Source organism: Chiloscyllium punctatum, chromosome 17 (assembly GCF_047496795.1).
Source record: "Chiloscyllium punctatum isolate Juve2018m chromosome 17, sChiPun1.3, whole genome shotgun sequence".
Lineage (NCBI taxonomy): Eukaryota > Metazoa > Chordata > Chondrichthyes > Orectolobiformes > Hemiscylliidae > Chiloscyllium > Chiloscyllium punctatum.
In genome coordinates, this window is record NC_092755.1 from 71,416,827 (window position 1) to 71,434,484 (window position 17,658).

The window sequence follows — 17,658 nt, forward strand, 5'->3', positions numbered from 1 at the left end:
TTGACCCACAGACTGACTGATAAATTTGCAAAGTGAAAGCAATCAGGTCCCTGCATGCATTGACTATGTCCACCAACAACTGTTTGCCCTAATCTAATGAGTTCAAACACTCTATCCATACATATTTTAATATCCAAAAAGGACAAAGGGACTCAGTCCAAAAGTCTAAACTTTTCCAGGAGACGAGTGGAAAAAAAAAGGCTCAGTCCTTTAAAGCCTGTCATGATAACTCAGGTCTTCAACTAGGATTTTTCCAATGGCTCGACCTTTCAGCCTTTTCCAGTGTCTAAATTATCCCTTATGAAAAAGGTAATAACTAGACATCATTCAGGGTGATTACTGATACAATCACACATTCATTTCATGACACAAACAGCACAAATTCTTTAAAAAAAAATGAAAGAAGAAGAAAAAAAAACGATAGATCATGCATCAACTAACACAATGTCTTAGTATTGGCTCTTGCCCCACTTCTTGAGCAGTACTAATCTTACATCAGAAACTAGCAACTTTAATTCTCCTCCATCTCTTCTGGTATCCTGGGCTTGATTTCCATAACACCCCAATGCATAGATGAATTTATTCTTTTGGAGGCCTCTGCAAATACATGCCGCATGACCGTGGACATCAAATGTTACTGCAATTACATTGTATTACTACTGAAAACATCTATACAGAAAATGCTTTCTGACGCTGACTGTTGAATATTGACATAGCGTGCATTCCAAAACGTGTATTCTTTCAAACAGCATTATAGAGAAATAACTCTATTTGGATCTTACCATGTGATGATTACAGCTTACAAATGAATTGCTAGTATTGCTGCTATTATGGCTGTCAAAAAATGTTGGGATCCGTAGATGCAGACTCTGCAGAACATACGTAGTTTGCATCTATAAAACAAAGAAAACTTGAATATTAAGCTACTCCAAAAGAGTACTTTTTTTTTTAGTATTTATGCAAAATATATAGAAGATTTCAATATGTAAGATGACTTACAACTGACACTTTTAGAATACTGCATTCAATTCTCGTCTCACCGGTATAGGAAAGATTCTGTTAAATTTGAAAGGGTTCAAAAACAGGTTTACAAAGGATGCTGCCAGGATTGGAGGGTTTGAGCTATAGAGAGATGCTGAATAGTCTGGCGTTTTTGCCTCCCATAGCATCGGAGGCTGAGCTTTTAGAGGTTTAGAAAAATCAAGGAGGATAGGGTGAATAGCCAAGGTCTTTTTCCTAGGGTGCGGGAGTCCAGAACTGGAGGGCAGAGATTGAAGGTGAGCGGGGAAAGATTTAAAAGCAACCTAAGGGGCAATATTTTGATGCAGAAGGTGGTGCATGCATGGAAAGAGTTGCCAGAAGAAATTGTGGAGGTGCATACAGCATTTAAAGGGCACCGAGATGGGCACAGAGATATGGGCCAAATGCGACCAGATCAGTGTAGGATATCTGGTCATCATGGAGGAGTTCGATCAAAGAGTCTGTTACCACGGCACATATTCTGAATGTCTCCACAACATATAATGCAAACAATTCAACATTTTGTCTCGCGATACTGTGCAAAACTATATCCAACCTGAAAGTAAACTGTCCAGTAAGGAATAAGTGCCAGGAAAACTGGGATAATTTTGACAAAGGACTTCACATCTTCCACTTTGTTATCTTGAAATCGCCCACCATGGACAGTCTTGGCAAGATCCAGAAAGCCTGGCTGAATAGGTGGTGGGTAAATTCCATTGCTTTGACTGAAATAAAGAAGCAATTACTTTTTCATTCATCTTACTTATGACAAAAAAAATGAATAAAACCTCCTCTCCATTCAGATTACATTAAAACTGGAGCAACCAAAGTTACTGCCAATACAAGTCATAACATTTCCAAGACTAAAATTCCTAAAAAGGTTCAGTATTAATACGTTAAAACAAGTGCCTTCTGATAACTGTTTAAGACCACAAGATCTACTAGTGTAATTAGGCCATTCAGCTTATCGAGTCTGCTTTGCCATTCAAACATGGCTTTCTCATCCCCATTTGCCTATCATCTCCCTGTAACTCTTGATCTCTTTTACTAATCAAGAACACATCTTTCCACATTGAATACAGTAAATGGCATAGAGATTAACCATCCACAGTGGCTGAAGAAACTACTCCTCATCTCAGTTCTAAAGTGCTATTCCTTCACTGAGGCTGTTCCCCTGTCTCCTAGTCTCTCTTACTAGTGGAAATATCTTCTCCACATCTATCCTATTCAGGTGTCTCTGTATTCTCTAAGTTTCAATAATATCCCCTTTTCTAAGTTCCATCAAGCACAGACCCAGAATGCTCAACAGCTCCTCACATGATGAGCCCTTCAAGCCCAAATCATTTGTGTAAACCTCCACTGGATCATCTTCAAGGACACTACATCCTTCCTTAAATACAGGGCCTAAAATTATTCAGTATTCCGAAGGCGGTCTAACCAGATGCAGCTTCAGGAGTACATCCCAGCTCTTTTGAAATGAATCCTAATATTGCATTTGCTTTTCTAAATGCCATCTGAACTTGCATGTTAAAGGTTAAGAAAATCCTGAATTGTACTCCCAAGTTCATTTGCACCTCAGATTTCCAAAGTCTTTCCCCATTTAGGAAATAGTCTTCCTACCAAATTGCATAATCTCACACTTTCCCATATTGCATGCCATCTGCCACTTCTTTGCCCACTCTCCTAGTCTATCCAAGTCCCTCTGTCGCCTTCCTGCTTCCTCAACTCTACTTGCCCCTCCACCTATCTTTGAGACATCTCCAAACTAAGCAATGTCCTTACTTTCTTTGTCCAGATTGTGAAAGTATAACATGAATAGATTTGTGGTCCCAAAAAAATATAAGTATAGCAAATAGGAATATTTGGCCATTGCAGCCTGCTTCACCATTCAATATGATCATGGCTGATCATCCAACTCAGATCCAGTTCCTGCTCTCTCCCCATATCCTTTTATCCATTTAGCTCTAAACATTTTCAGTTTCACCTCAACCATTTTCTGTGGCAGTGTTCCACAGGCTCCCCACTCTAGGGAGAGAAATTTCTCCTTATTTCAGTCCTAAATACTCCGTATCCATAGATTACGATCCCTAATTCTGGTATCCCTAGTCATTAGGAGCACACTTCCTGCATTTACCTTGTCTAGTCCTGTTAAACCTTTAAAAGGTTGAGAGTTCCACTCTTTCTAAATTCCAATGAAGATAGTCCTAGCCCATCTCTTCAGGCTGGTCCTGCCACCCCAGGAATCAGTCCGCTATTCTGTCGCCCTCTCTCCATAGCCAGAACACCCTTACTCAGAATGAGACCAAAACAGTACATAACACTCCAACTGCAGTAACACCAAGATCCTCTATACCTGCAGGAAAGAAGACATCACATCTCCTGTACTCAAATTCTCTTGCTTAGAAATGAATACACCACCTACTGTCTTCACCATCTGACGCACCTGCATGTGTATCTTCAGTGACTAGTGTACAATATTACCAGATCTTGTTGCACCTCCTTCTAAAGCTATTAAAGATAATAAATACACTTTTCTGTTTTTGCAACTAAAAGAGGATCATTTCACATTTATCCACATTATACTTCATGTGCCATGCATTCATCCACTCACGCAACTTGGTTAAATTACCCTGAAGCATCTCCACATGCTCCTCACACTCACTCTCCCACCCAGCTTTGTGTTGTCTGGTTTAACAACCTAAAATCCATACAATAAATATTGCCGTGTAATACTAATTTAATTGCATCTCTAAAAAAAAAGTTTTCCTTTTAAAATCTGAATAGTTGCAACAATGGAGGTATATACACAAGTTCCAGTTACTATTATAAGTCTACACAAAAGTATTGCTTCAGCAAGAAACACTTTCAAACTTTCTGCACTTACAAATATGTATAACAGGAAGGGGAAATTAAAATGTTTGATGTGCTAATGGCAACAAATCAGCTAGCTAGATAGCATATCATCAAAACAATTTTTTAAAACTCACATTTATCATGCAACATTTACCTGGTAGTTTCGTCACTATTGGCTTTCCTTGAAAAGCAGGAATAAAAAAGAATCTTGAACAGGTCTGAGAAGGAACTGCCATCAGGTGGCTTTGAGATAAAGACTGATTTGCCACATGCAAAGACCAGCAAAGAGATTCCCATACAAACTGTTGGGATAACATATCCAAGAAGAAAACTACAATTTTGCTGAATATATGATATGCCGCCCAATGAGACAATAGCACCCAGATTAATCGACCAATAGAACCAGTTGAAAAAGCGGCGTGTAGCTTCAGGACCTCTGTCTTTCACCTGTGCGAAACAAAATAAGCATTCAGTACCACTACATGAAAACTTCATTCAATCCATCAAGCAGTAGTCACCAGACCCAAAACACATGAAATGCATATACAATAAAATATTATACAAAAGTTTAATACAACATCAGAAAATGACTTTAAAAACCTTCATTCTTGAAATGTATCTTAAGGATTAATTGACAATTTCTCACCTTTTACATTCTTAGGACAAGCATGAAGCTAATAGCTGTAACTGATAATATTCTGTCAGGATTAGAGAATGGTGCAGGAAAAGGGCAGCAGGTCAGGGACCATCCGAGGAGCAGGAAAAAAAACCGATGCTTTGAGTAAAAGACCTTCCTTATGAAAGGCTTTTGCCTGAAATGTTGATTTTTCCTGTTCCTCGGATGCTGCTTGACCTGCTGTGCTTTTCCAGCACCACTTGAATCTTGACTCAAATCTCCAGCACCTGCAGTACCCACTTTCACCTAGTTGATAATACTCTCACTTCAGGGAGAGAAGGGCATGCGTTTGACCAATGTCATAGAAATAAGCATACAATCTAGCCTTACACGTCAGTGCAGTATTGATAAAGTGCTGCATTGTTGCAATTGGCATCTTTCTAATGAGACTTTAAATCAAAGCCTCATTGGTCTTCTCAGGTGGATGTAATAGAACCTGCAGCTCCATTCAAACAGCAATGGAATTCTTTAATTAATTTCACAAATCATCTTTGCCTTTGGACAAACTAGTCCGAAAATGCCAATCTCATCGGATTTTGGATGCTAACGCAGAGGGTAATGTAAATGCTGATTTAAAATATACTGCTACTTCACAACCTTTCGCATTACAATGTCTTTATGAAAGAAAAGAGAAGACCAAGACAAAATATTCATCAAGAACTATGTCAACAACAATACAACTGCCATCACACTGATTAGCCTTTTGATCTCTAAACAAGCTAACTTCTTTGTAGGGTTAGCCTTTAAGCAAATTCAGACAAGATTTGCATTTCTACAGCACTATTCATAGGCTCATCACATCTCAAAATATCTTAGATCCTATGATGGATAAGGTAGAAAGTGAGGACATGGGAGACCCTATCACTGTTCTGAGGGAGCAGAAGTAGTGAGAGCAGAGGCAGAGATCCACAATGTTTGAGGGCTTTGTAAGCCATCTCAATCTTCTCTTCCTTTCCTTGACTACATTGGTGGAATGCAAACAATATCCATTGCAAATTCATCACCTTTCACAGTTAGCTCAAGTATATTATCTCACATCCTGATTCCTTCAGGACTCAATTGCTTTGTTTATCTGTGTAAGTCATGTGTTCCAGTGATGCCATCCTACACTGGAGGTACCTCTAACATGTTCTTTTTGCTCAAACGAAGGATTACTTCCCATCATGATTGCCAGCCCTCAACCATGGCCAACATAACTCTCACACATCAGTCCTTACTCCCTTCCTCTCCCTCCAGAAAAAAAAAGGTTTCCCTTGACCTCATTTTACACCCACCTATAACAAATTCAAAGTGTCGCTCCCAGTACTTTTGTTAGCTCAGTTGACAGAATGGCTGGTTAGTGAAGCTACAGCATGGATTTAATTCCAACATCAGATAAGACTGCCATCAAGGACTTTCCATATCAACCTCTCCCATGAGGCACGATAACGACCAGCTCTCTCTCTCTCTCTCTCATGACAGAGCAGCCCTACAGTCTGGCAAGACTGTGGTAACTTTACCATGACAAATTTTCTCTCTCCTTTACCATTATCACCACCTTCCTATTTTATTCTGGGCATTTAACCTATTCCACTTGCTCCTCCTTTCATCTAAGGAAAGAAAAAGCCCCACAATTTTCCAGCTACTTTCAGTTCCAAACGAGACTTGAAACTAACTCTATTGCTGTCTTCACCAATATTACTAGACCTGATTATCCCCAGCACTTTCAGATTTTATTTCACATTTCTATCATCACAGTAATTCACTTTTGAGTATCAGCACCCTAGTAAATCTTCTCTTCATCCTCTCCAATGCAATTACACATATTGCATAATGTGGAGTGACCAGAAGGGCATGCAGAACATCAGTTAAGGCCTAACTAGCATTTTATACTGTTCCAGCATAGAATACAAAATTTGGGATGTTATGTTTTGGTTAATAAAGGCAAGTATTCCATATGCCTTTTTAACCACCTCACCAAATCTGCTACCTTCAAAAATCTGTGGACCCCATTCATGCTGTATTCTCTTGCCCTGTTAGACCACCCAAAATTGCATCATTTCACACTTGGATGTAGGTTTGCTCACGGAGCTGGAAGGTTCATTTTCAGACGTTTCATCACCATACTAGGTAACATCTTCAGTGAGCCTCTGGATGAAGTACTACTGGCGTTTCCTGCTTTCTATTTATAGGTTTAGGTTTCCTTGGGTTGGTGATGTCATTACCGGTGGTGACATGATTTCCTATGGTGATGTAATTTCCTGTTCTTTTCTCAGGGGGTGGTAGATGGGATCCAAGTCAATGTGTTTGTTGATAGAGTTCCGGCTGGAATGTCATGGTGAGGAAACTTCTGAAAATGAACCTTCCAGCTCAGCAAGCAAACCTACATCCAGAATCTCAACCTGAGCTACAAATCTTCTCAAAACTCACTGTCATTTCACACTTCTCCAGATTGAAGGATCTGTTTCCGTGCTGCATGACTGAATTCCATTGGCCAATCCTCTGCCCAGCTGACCAGACCACAGTACCTTGATGTAGATTTTCAGCTTTCTTCACTATTTACCATCCCACCAATTCTCACATTATCAGGAAAGCTCTTGATTATACCCCTCGTACTTAGGTCCAAATTGTGAATGCACATAAACAGCAAAGGCCCCAACAGCAATCCCTGTGAAACCCCACTCGAAACAGACTTCCTGTCACAGAAACATCCTTCAGCCATCACCCTCTGTTTCCTGCCTCTCATCCAATTTTGGATCCACATGTCATTTTGCCTCGGATTGGATAAGTTTTAATTTTCTTGACCAGTCTGCCATCACAAACCTTTTCAAAAAGGCAAGCTAAAGTGCACATGGACCACTGCAAATGTATTATCCTCAACACTCTTGGTTACATCCCCAAAGCAATTCAAGCAAGTTTGTTAAATAGACAATTAACTAATCCATGGTAAGGTCCTAGGGAGTGTTGCTGAACAAAGAGATCTTGGAGTGCAGGTTCATAACTCCTTGAAAGTGGAGTCGCAGGTAGATAGGATAGTGAAGGCGGCGTTTGGCATGATTTCCTTTATTGGTCAGAGTATTGAGTACAGGAGTTGGGAGGTCATGTTGCAGCCGTACAGGACATTTCTTAGGCCACTGTTGGAATATTGTGTGCAATTCCGGTCTCCTTCCTATTGGAAAGATGTTTTAAATCTTTTCTGAACCTTTCAAGTTTCACAAGGATGTTGCCAGGGTTGGAGTATTTCAGCTATAGGGAGAGGTTGAATAGGCTAGGGCTTTTTTCCCTGGAACGTCACAGGCTGAGGGGTGACCTTATAGAGGTTTAAGGTCATGAGGTGGGGGAGTCCAAAACCAGAGGGCATAGGTTTAGGGTGAGAGGGGAAAGATATAAAAGAGACCTAAAGGGCAACGTTTTCCATGTAGGGGGTGGTATGTGTATGGAATGAGCTGCCAGAGGAAGTGGTGGAGGCTAATACAATTGCAATATTTAAAAGGCATCTGGATGGGTATATGAATAGGAAGGGTTTGGAGGGATATGGGTCAGATGCTAGCAGATGGGACTAGATTGGGCTGGTGGGCCTGAACAAGTTGGACCGAAGGGTCTGTTTCCACGCTGTATGACTCCAAATACTCTGGACTAACCCATATCTCTCCAAGTGCCAAGATACTCTCTTATTTGAATTCTTTCCACTAACTTCCCCATCACCAAAGGTTCAACTGTCTGGCCTGTAATTTCCTGGTCTACCCATTGCTCCTTTTTTTAAACAATGGGACAATGTTAGCAGTGCTCTGGCACCTCACAGATGGCCAGAGAGAATTTAAAGACTACTGCCAGGGCTGCTGATATCTTTTCTCTTGCCTCCCTCAACAACCTAAGATATATCATATTTACAGCTGCAGATTTATCGATGTTGAAGGCTGCTTATTCGATTAGTAACTCCATCCTTCTATTGCATTATTCACTATATGACATCAGGAGTAATCCAGAGATTACAACCTCTGGAGCTCTCCTTGCCCATTTACTTGTTAACCACCTAAAGTTTACTTAAAGAACCTTATTTCTCTTTCTTCCAATGTCATTGGTCCTAAAATGGATCACTACTACTGGCTGCCCATACTCCCTTACAGAATGCCCTGCAGCCACTTGTGACATTTTGTGACGAAGTGTCGAACCTACATATTACAACCGTGTTTTTGTTCATTCGAAACACATGACATAATTTTCTTCTTTTGAAGAAAGGAGTCAGTCTTACTCACTGCAAGCAAAGGATTCAGAACACATGACAACCAAGTTGAGCATGTGACAATCATAAGATCAGTACATTCCAACAGCTGGAAAGTACTTTCTTCCCAAGATACATGCTTTAATACCACTGGAAATTATATAATGCTTTAAAGATAGTTACAGCAACCAAAAAGGCAAATTAGGAAAAGGCAAGCCTGAAAAACAAATCACAGGTTTCTTATTAAAACCTTATTTAGTTGTTTTCCTTTAAAATAAATTTGTGAATTCAAAATTAGAAGTTTAAACTTCCATATCAGCCTGAAGAAATTATTCCGGTTTTACAAAGTAAACAGTAGAGTCTATTAAGTACAGTACTTCAGATTATAAGTAACATGTTAATTGAAAGCCAATTGCAAGGGCTTGTTAGTGAGAAGAGGTCTTCACAAAGGAAAAAACAAGTGTGCTCACGTATATCACATTTCCTGGCAAAATATTTTTTTTTCCCCCTGGCTGACCCCAAACAAGCCAATTGTCTTAAAGAATTGCAGGTGCTGTAAATCTGAGACAAAAAAATCTCAGCATATCTGTTGATTTTGCTGAAGTCAAAACATCAAACACATTTCATGAAATTATATTCTTTCCCTCAAAAAAAAGGTATTTTCATAAGCTAACTTCTAAAGTCAACAAGTTTTAATTGAAGTCATATTAATTCAACAATTTGCAGCCATGTTGTTATTTTAATCGTCTAACCAAATGGTTACTGTAAGTTACCACATTACTTGCACAAATTAGTACACTCCATAACGTCATGAAATTTGGGAGGCTTTAAATGGATTTAACCGAAAAATCGCAATGATTTGGCTGCAAGTGCCCTCTAGGCAAAAGAGGCACTTCCCTATTTTGCGAGAAAATGCTGGAAAATCTCAGCAGGGCTGGCAGCATCTGTAAGGAGATAAAAGAGCTAATGTTTCCAGTCTAACTCACCCTTTGTCAAAGCTTTGACAAAGGGTCAGTTAGACTCGAAACGTCAGCTATTTTCTCTCCTTACAGATGCTGCCAGACCTGCTGAGATTTTCCAGCATTTTCTCTTTTGGTTTCAGATTCCAGCATCCGCAGTAATTTGCTTTTATCACTTCTCTATTTTGTTCGAAGATGGGCCATATTTCACATTTTAAAAAAGTTACAATGCGAATAGTGGGAATGATAAATGCGTCGATCGCGGCAACGTGCGCAGCTTCGCAGTTTTCGGAAGTACCTAGAAAAAAAGAATGCTCTACCTGATCAGCACCAAAAGGAGTGATATTCGCTTTCACAGATCCTACACCAAGGGCGACAAGCACCAGTCCCGAATAGATGGCCGGTGTGCAATAGCTATTTCTGCCAAGTGAGCAAGCACGGGAGCTGTTGTGGAAACACTGGGGGTCCACAATAGGATAGAACTCCAGCTCTCCACAGAGGCGGCGGCGAGTCCGATCCCACGCAATGAAGGGGAAAAGCATCATCCCGACCAGATAGAGGATCATACTCAGGAGGATGGTGGGGAACCTGCCCAAACAGGCGTCGGCCAGCCAACCCCCGAAGGGAGAGATGAAGTAAGTAATGCCCATGAAAAGCAGCAGAGTCTGACCCGACTGCGGTCCCAGCCAGTCGTACGGCTCGCTGTTGAGGAAAAGCACCAGGCCGCAGGTGATGCCGTAAAACGCCACCCTTTCCAGGGACTCGGTGACCAAGACGGCGGCGCAGGCCAGCCGCCGGCCCTGGAAGGCAGAAGCGGCCGGCGTGAAGCGGCTGTCCGGCAGCAGGGGAGTCCTCTCGTCAACCTGGGGGCTCTCCATAGCTCCGATAAAACTTGGCTGCTCTTAATTCGGGACCCGTCAGACGGCCTCAGGTCGCTCGCTCGCCGATCACGGGTCTCTGAGGAAAACACAGCGTCATGATAAACAAAACCCCGCTCCAACACACAACCTGCCCACAGGCCACTGAGGGGAAATAGGCCTGGGGTCATGACCTCTCCACTCAGCAACCGTAACCGGGGTAACCACCCGTGGGCTGCACCCATTGGTCAGAAACACCACCACGTCCGTCGGTTGAAACGTCTATACCATTCCCATTGGCTAACTCTTCCACTTTATAAGATTCCCATTGGTTGAAAACAGTTTCCCTCTACCTATTGGCTAACCGTCCACAGACCCTGCTTTCCATTGGTCAAAGACAGCGGCCCTTTGCGATTGGATAATACACCATTCATGCCCTATTGGTCAGAAACCATTGCACTTGGCTCCGACGGCGAGTGTCTCCACATAAACCTGTGGGACTATAATTTGGAGATACCGGTGTTGGACTGGAACGTACAAAGTTAAAAAAAATCACAAAACACCAGGTTATAGCCCAACAGCTCGTGCTTCCAATTAAATCTGTTGGACTATAACCTGGTGTTGTGTGATTTTTCACTTTGTACACCCCAGTCCAACACCGGCATCTCCAAATCATGAGTGTATCCCTTATAATCATAGGATCCCCACAGCAGTGAAAGTTGGGACTGTCGACTCTACACCGACCTCCGAAGAGCATCCCAACCCCATTTAACATGGCTAACCCTGTCCCTGGACATCACGTGGCACGGCCAATCGGCCCTAACCTGCACAGCTTTGGACTGAGGGAGGAAACCTCCGCGGACATGGGGAGAATTTGCGAACTCCACAATCAGCCCAGGCTGAGAACTGAACCCAGGCCCGCGGCGCTCTGAGGTAGCAATGCTAACCATACAGCCCGCAACACCGCCCGTTAAAGAAAAATATTAAAACAAGAGAAGTGCAGATCTGAAACCGATAACATCAGAAAGTACTAGAGAAACTCAGCAGATCCACAAAAAATGCGAGGAGAGAGCTAACATTGATTTTCTTTTTTTTATTTTGTATAATCATATTTTTTTTCCTGGTTATATATATTTTTTTTAAACCCCCACACTACCGCCTAAGTGCGGTAGTGCTTATTTTTATTCCCCAGCACCCATGGTGTGTGTGTGTGTAGATGTGAGACACAGTGAAAGACACAAAGTGCACAAATCTTTATTCAATTTCGAGAGCTAACATTGACTCTGCTCCAGGACTGTACCCATTGGCTAATACACCCACAGCCATCTACTTCCTATTGGTCAGAAACCGAATGACCCTTTTCCATTGGCTACTAGGAACAAAGGACGCTACTTCCCATTGGTCAGAAACGAGAGCTCCTCACTATTGGGCCAAACTCCAATCCGATCTGCGTTCATTGGTCAATACGGCGATGGGCCGCAATTGGACAGCTGGGTTGTCGATCACAGCTCGGATACCGCCCCCGCGGCTGTTATTTATTTATTGAATTAATTATTAATGTTTTGTGTTGGGTTCCCCTCGGCGTCTCGGTCATCGCCGTGAATGGAAGCTCGCTATTGATTAGCCCGCCATGTTGCGGGGTAGCTGTCAGGTCGGTGTTTGGTGTCAGGTTTCCCCGCCTTCAGTTGGACAGCTGCCCGGCTGTGGGGCTGGTTCGTGGGAGGGGGCTGGGCTGGGCCGGGCCCTGGCCTCGGGCGCCGCTGGATGTGTCACCGAGCACCAAGTGGTCGGTCGGTCCGGGTGTGGGTTTGTTCATTTGCCCCCCCCCACCCCCCGCGTGGCTTCAGTCAGCAGCTCGGGATGAAGTTGCTCTTTCTCGCCCCCCTCAGTCTCCCGACTGGGAACAGGACGACGGCTCAAAGAATAAGGTGAGGCTCACCGATGGCCCGAGTCCCCCCGCCCGCCCCCCCGCCAGGCAGCACACCGTGTCCCGGCCTCACTACTGAGCCCTTCTCACGCAATGTTGACTGGTCTCCATAGAGTTCATCGAGCTTTGCGTTAGCAGTAATTTAATATTGAGGTACCTCTGAACATCCGACAGCATGTGGGAAACGTAGGAGAGGACTGAGAAAATTTCCCTCCAATTCACTGGAGAATAAGGCGCCTTTTATTTTCTGTATTGTTGTGAGTAATTGCATTGCATTGATGTGGCTGAAAAATGCTGCTTCCTCATGTCTGCACATTTCATCTGTGTGAATTCACATCCATAACCACCCACATGTCATGACCTATGCCCCCTTTGGAGGATGTGAAGGTGCCCCTGTTGGACTGGGGTGGGCAAAGTTGGAAATCACACAACACCAGGTTGCAGTCCAACAGGTTTATTTGGATGTACAAGCTTTCAGAGAGCTGCTCCTTTGTTAGGTAACTAGTGGAGTAGGATCATAGGTCACAGAATGTATAGTAAAAGATCAAAGTGTCATACAACTGATGCAATGTATTGAACAAACCTAGATTGCTGTTAAGTTTTTAATCACTTGGGTTGCAGGTTTCGATTCATTAATATGTAAATCCCAGATATCTGAAGGTACTGAAGGACGCCTTTATAAGAACAGGATACAACGCTCAACTCATCGATTGCCAGTTCTGACATGCCACAGCAAGAAACCGCGAGGACCTCCTCAGGAGGCAGACATGGGGATATGATCGATAGTGTACATTTTGTTGTCTAGTACTTCTTGGGAGTGGAGAAACTACACCATGTTCTTTGGAGCCTGCAACACATTGTCAAGGTGCTCATCCTCATTGAAAAGATCTTTATGCTTCCATTCTCGCATTTAACCAACCGTCAAAGCTTAAACTGACCATTGTTCACAGCAAACTGCCCAGCTTTCAGGACATCAACCATACAACCCTGTCACGGCAACCACTGCAAGACATGGCAGAGTGTCGACATGTGAGAAACATGAGAATGACGAGAACGAGGGTAGGTCCGATCAAGGACAGTAGTGGGAGACTGTGTATTGAGTCGGAAGAGATAGGAGAGGTCTTGAATGAGTACTTTTCTTCAGTATTTACAAATGAGAGGGACCGTATTGTTGAAGAGGAGAGTATGAAACAGACTGGTAAGCTAGAGGAGATACTTGTTAGGAAGGAAGATGTGTTGGGCATTTTGAAAAACTTGCGGATAGACAAGTCCCCCCAGGCCTGACGGGATATATCCTAGGATTATGTGGGAAGCAAGAGCGGAAATTGCAGAGCTGTTGGCAATGATCTTTTCATCTTCACTGTCAACGGGGGGTGGTGCCAGGGGACTGGAGAGTGGCGAATGTTGTGCCCCTGTTCAAAAAAGGGAATAGGGATAACCCCGGGAATTATAGGCCAGTTAGTCTTACTTCGGTGGTAGGCAAAGTAATGGAAAAGGTACTGAAGGATAGGATTTATGAGTATCTGGAAAGACACTGCTTGATTAGGGACAGCCAGCACGGATTTGTGATGGGTAGGTCTTGCCTTACAAGTCTTATTGAATTCTTTGAGGAGGTGACCAAGCATGTGGATGAGGGTAGAGCTGTGGATGTAGTGTACATGGATTTTAGTAAGGCATTTGATAATGTTCCCCATGGTAGGTTTATGCAGAAAGTCAGGAGGCATGGGATAGTGGGAAACTTGGCCAGTTGGATAGAGAACTGGCTAACCGGTCGAAGTCAGAGAGTGATGGTAGATGGTAAATATTCAGCTTGGAGCTCAGGTACAAGTGGAGTTCCGCAGGGATCAGTTCTGGGTCCTCTGCTGTTTGTAATGTTTATTAATGACTTGGAAGAGGGAGTCGAAGGGTGGGTCAGTAAACTTACAGACGATACGAAGATTGGTGGAGTTGTGGATAATGAGGAGGGCTGTTGTCGGCTGCAAAGGGACTTAGATTTGATACAGAGCTGGGCTGAAGAGTGGCAAATGGAGTTCAACCCTGTCAAGTGTGAGTTTGTCCATTTTGGAAGGACAAATAAGAAAGCGGAATACTGGGTTAACGATAGGGTTCTTAGTAAGGTGGAGGAGCAGAGGGATCTTGGGGTCTATGTTCATAGCTCTTTGAAAGTTGCCACTCAGGTGGATAGAGCTAGTAAGAAGGCCTATGGTGTATTAGCGTACATTAGCAGAAGGATTGAATTCAAGAGTCGTGAAGTGATGTTGCAGCTGAACAGGACCTTGGTAAGGCCACGTTTGGAGTACTGTGTGCAGTTCTGGTCGCCTCATTTTAGGAAAGATGTGGAAGCTTTGGAGAGGGTGCAGAGAAGATTTACCAGGATGTTGCCTGGAATGGAGAATAGGTCGTACGAGGATAGGTTGAGAGTGCTAGGCCTTTTCTCATTGGAACGGCGAAGGATGACGGGTGACTTGATAGAGGTTTATAAGATAATCAGGGGAATAGATAGAGTAGACAGTCAGAGACTTTTTCCCTGGGTACAACAGAGTGTTACAAGGGGACATAAATTTAAGGTGAAGGGTGAAAGGTATAGGGGGGTTGTCAGGGGTAGGTCCTTTACCCAGAGAGTGGTGGGGGCATGGAATGCGTTGCCTGTGGGAGTGGCAGAGTCAGAATCATTCGTGACCTTTAAGCGGCAATTGGAAAGGTACATGGATAGGTGCTTAAGCTAGGACAAATGTTCGGCATAACATCGTGAGCCAAAGGGCCTGTTCTGTGCTGTATTGTTCTATGTTCTATTACACGTGGGAACAACACGTGAGACCTAGCAAACGCTACAATAACTGATGAATGGACACCATGCCATAGTCACCATATGGATGTTCTCTCCCAGTCGGGGAGCACTTCAGCGGTCAAGGATATTTGGCCTCGGATCTTCAGGTAACCGTCCTCCAAAGCGGGATTCAGGATATGCAACAACGCAGAATCACCAAGCAGAGGCTATTAACCAAGTTTGGTACCCATGAGAATGACCTCAACCAGGATCTTGGGACCATGTCACGCTACGGGTGACCCCACTATACTATACGCAAACGTACACACACACTCTTAGACACGATCACACACACGCAGACCCCCCTCTCACATGCATGCTCCCTCTCAGACACACACTAATCTGAGGGTTACCTCCGATTACAACAGGATCTGGACCAGATGGGCCAGTGGGCTGAGAAGTGGCAGATGGAGTTTAATTCAGATAAATGCGAGGTGCTGCATTTTGGGAAAGCAAATCTTAACAGGACTTATACACTTAATGGTAAGATCCAAGAAAGTGTTGCTGAACAAAGAGACCTTGGAATGCAGGTTCACAGCTCCTTGAAAGTGGAGTCGCAGGTAAATAGGATAGTGAAGAAGGCATTTGGTATGCTTTCCTTTATTGGTCCGAGTATTGAGTACAGGAGTTGGGAGGTCATGTTGCGGCTGAACAGGACATTGGTTAGGCCACTGTTGGAATATTGTGTGCAATTCTGGTCTCCTTCTTATCGGAAAGATGTTATGGAGTCATAGAGACGTACAGCATGGAAATAGACCCTTCGGCCCAACCCGATGTTGTGAAACTTGAAAGGGTTCAGAAAAGATTTACAAGGATGTTGCCAGGGTTGGAGGATTTGAGCTATAGGGAGAGGCTGAACAGGCTGGGGCTGTTTTCCCTGGAGTGTTGGAGGCTGAGGGCTGACCTTATAGAGGTATACACAATTATGAGGGGCATGGATAGGATAAATAGACACAAGTCTTTTCCCTGGGGTCGGGGAGTCCAGAACTAGAGGGCATAGGTTTAGGGTGAGAGGGGAAAGATATAAAAGAGACCTAAGGGGCAATTTCTTCACGCAGAGGGTGGTTCGTGTATGGAATGAGCTGCCAGAGGATGTGGTGGAGGCTGGTACAATTGCAACATTGAAGAGGCATTTGGATGGGTATATGAATAGGAAGGGTTTGGAGGGGTATGGGCCGGGTGCTGGCAGGTGGCACTAGATTGGGTTGGGATATCTGGTTGGCATGGACGGGTTGGACCGAATGGTCTGTTTCCATGTTGTACATCTCTATGACTCTGATATATTGCATCAGTTGTATGACGCTTTGATCTTTTACTATATGTTCTGTATCCTATGATCCTGCCCCACAATGAAGGAGCAGCTCTCCGAAAGCATTCCAAATAAACCTGTTGAACAATAATATGGTGTTGAGTGATTTTTAACCCTTTACAGGAGATTATTTCTGATCACTTCCTTAAATATTACCACTTGCATCATACGACCAATCCCACCTAACTTGCCTGATGAATGATCCCATGATTTTGAACCACGCAACCCTCTACAGATGTTTTAAGTTCTTTTGAGATGTCAGTGTCGGATTTTCTTCCAGTTAAATGTTGGGAGAGCAAAGGCTATTGTCATTCAAATCCCAAGTCTTGTTATTATCCTTCCAACAGTGCAGTGCACCTGCAATATTGGAACAGTGCAACATGCCCAATATACTACACTTCTGACAATACAATGCTCCCTCAATACACCCGTCCGGCAGTGTGGCACTTACTTAGTATTACATTACTGATCAGGAAGGGCAAGGAATAATTATGTATGTTTGTCAGTCATGTTGGATGGGGCATTTGTGATTTTCATTACAGCTGACCAAATTGCAAACCTGACCTGATTAAAGATATCAAAACATGGTGTTAAGGGTTCACTTGGACTAGAGTGGCAACAATACATTCATATACTCTGGAGAGGAAAGGCAAGATGAGGACGAGTTAGTAGTTCACCATGAGAGAAATGTTTGTTCATTTGAAGACTGGTAATGTCAGTAAATTTAAATAAAAGGTAGAACTTTCAATTGTATAGCAGCTTTCATAACCTCAAGACAATTCATCTCAACCTTCTTCAAGTCCTACCATTACAGTAGCTAGTCTTAAGGCCATTCAGTTCACTCAATACAGTGGAGGCTTTGGGCCTCCATGTGGTTTGTCTGTTGATGAATTGAAGAACAAACCATGTTGCAGACTAAGCTATCTCACTAAAGGTACAATCCTGGCATCTACCTAGGAAATTGCAACTTGTTCAGCCATATTTTGTCTGCAAATAACAGGACAAATACAATTCAGACAATTATCATCC

The 17,658-nt window shown here is 43.1% G+C and overlaps 2 protein-coding genes across 5 annotated transcripts in view; one reads left to right on the top strand and one right to left on the bottom strand.

Moving 5' to 3' along the window:
- slc15a4 (solute carrier family 15 member 4) overlaps positions 1 to 10,763 on the bottom strand; it is a 71,557-nt gene extending 60,794 nt beyond the window's left edge. Inside the window, exons 1-4 of the mRNA XM_072587398.1 lie at positions 10,030 to 10,763; positions 4,028 to 4,320; positions 1,577 to 1,745; positions 783 to 893 (exon numbers count right to left, since the gene is read on the bottom strand). Of these exons, the coding sequence (XP_072443499.1) occupies positions 783 to 893; positions 1,577 to 1,745; positions 4,028 to 4,320; positions 10,030 to 10,587 (1,131 nt within the window). The 5' untranslated portion in view covers positions 10,588 to 10,763. The remainder of the gene's footprint in view (positions 1 to 782; positions 894 to 1,576; positions 1,746 to 4,027; positions 4,321 to 10,029) is intronic.
- Positions 10,764 to 12,143: 1,380 nt separating this feature from the next.
- glt1d1 (glycosyltransferase 1 domain containing 1) overlaps positions 12,144 to 17,658 on the top strand; it is a 99,058-nt gene continuing 93,543 nt past the window's right edge. For 2 of the 4 annotated variants that reach the window (XM_072587402.1, XM_072587403.1), the window contains exon 1: positions 12,236 to 12,494. In XM_072587402.1, coding sequence (XP_072443503.1) covers positions 12,331 to 12,494 — 164 coding nt within the window. In that variant the 5' untranslated portion in view covers positions 12,236 to 12,330. The other 2 variants (XM_072587401.1, XM_072587400.1) reach the window with 2 other exon arrangements.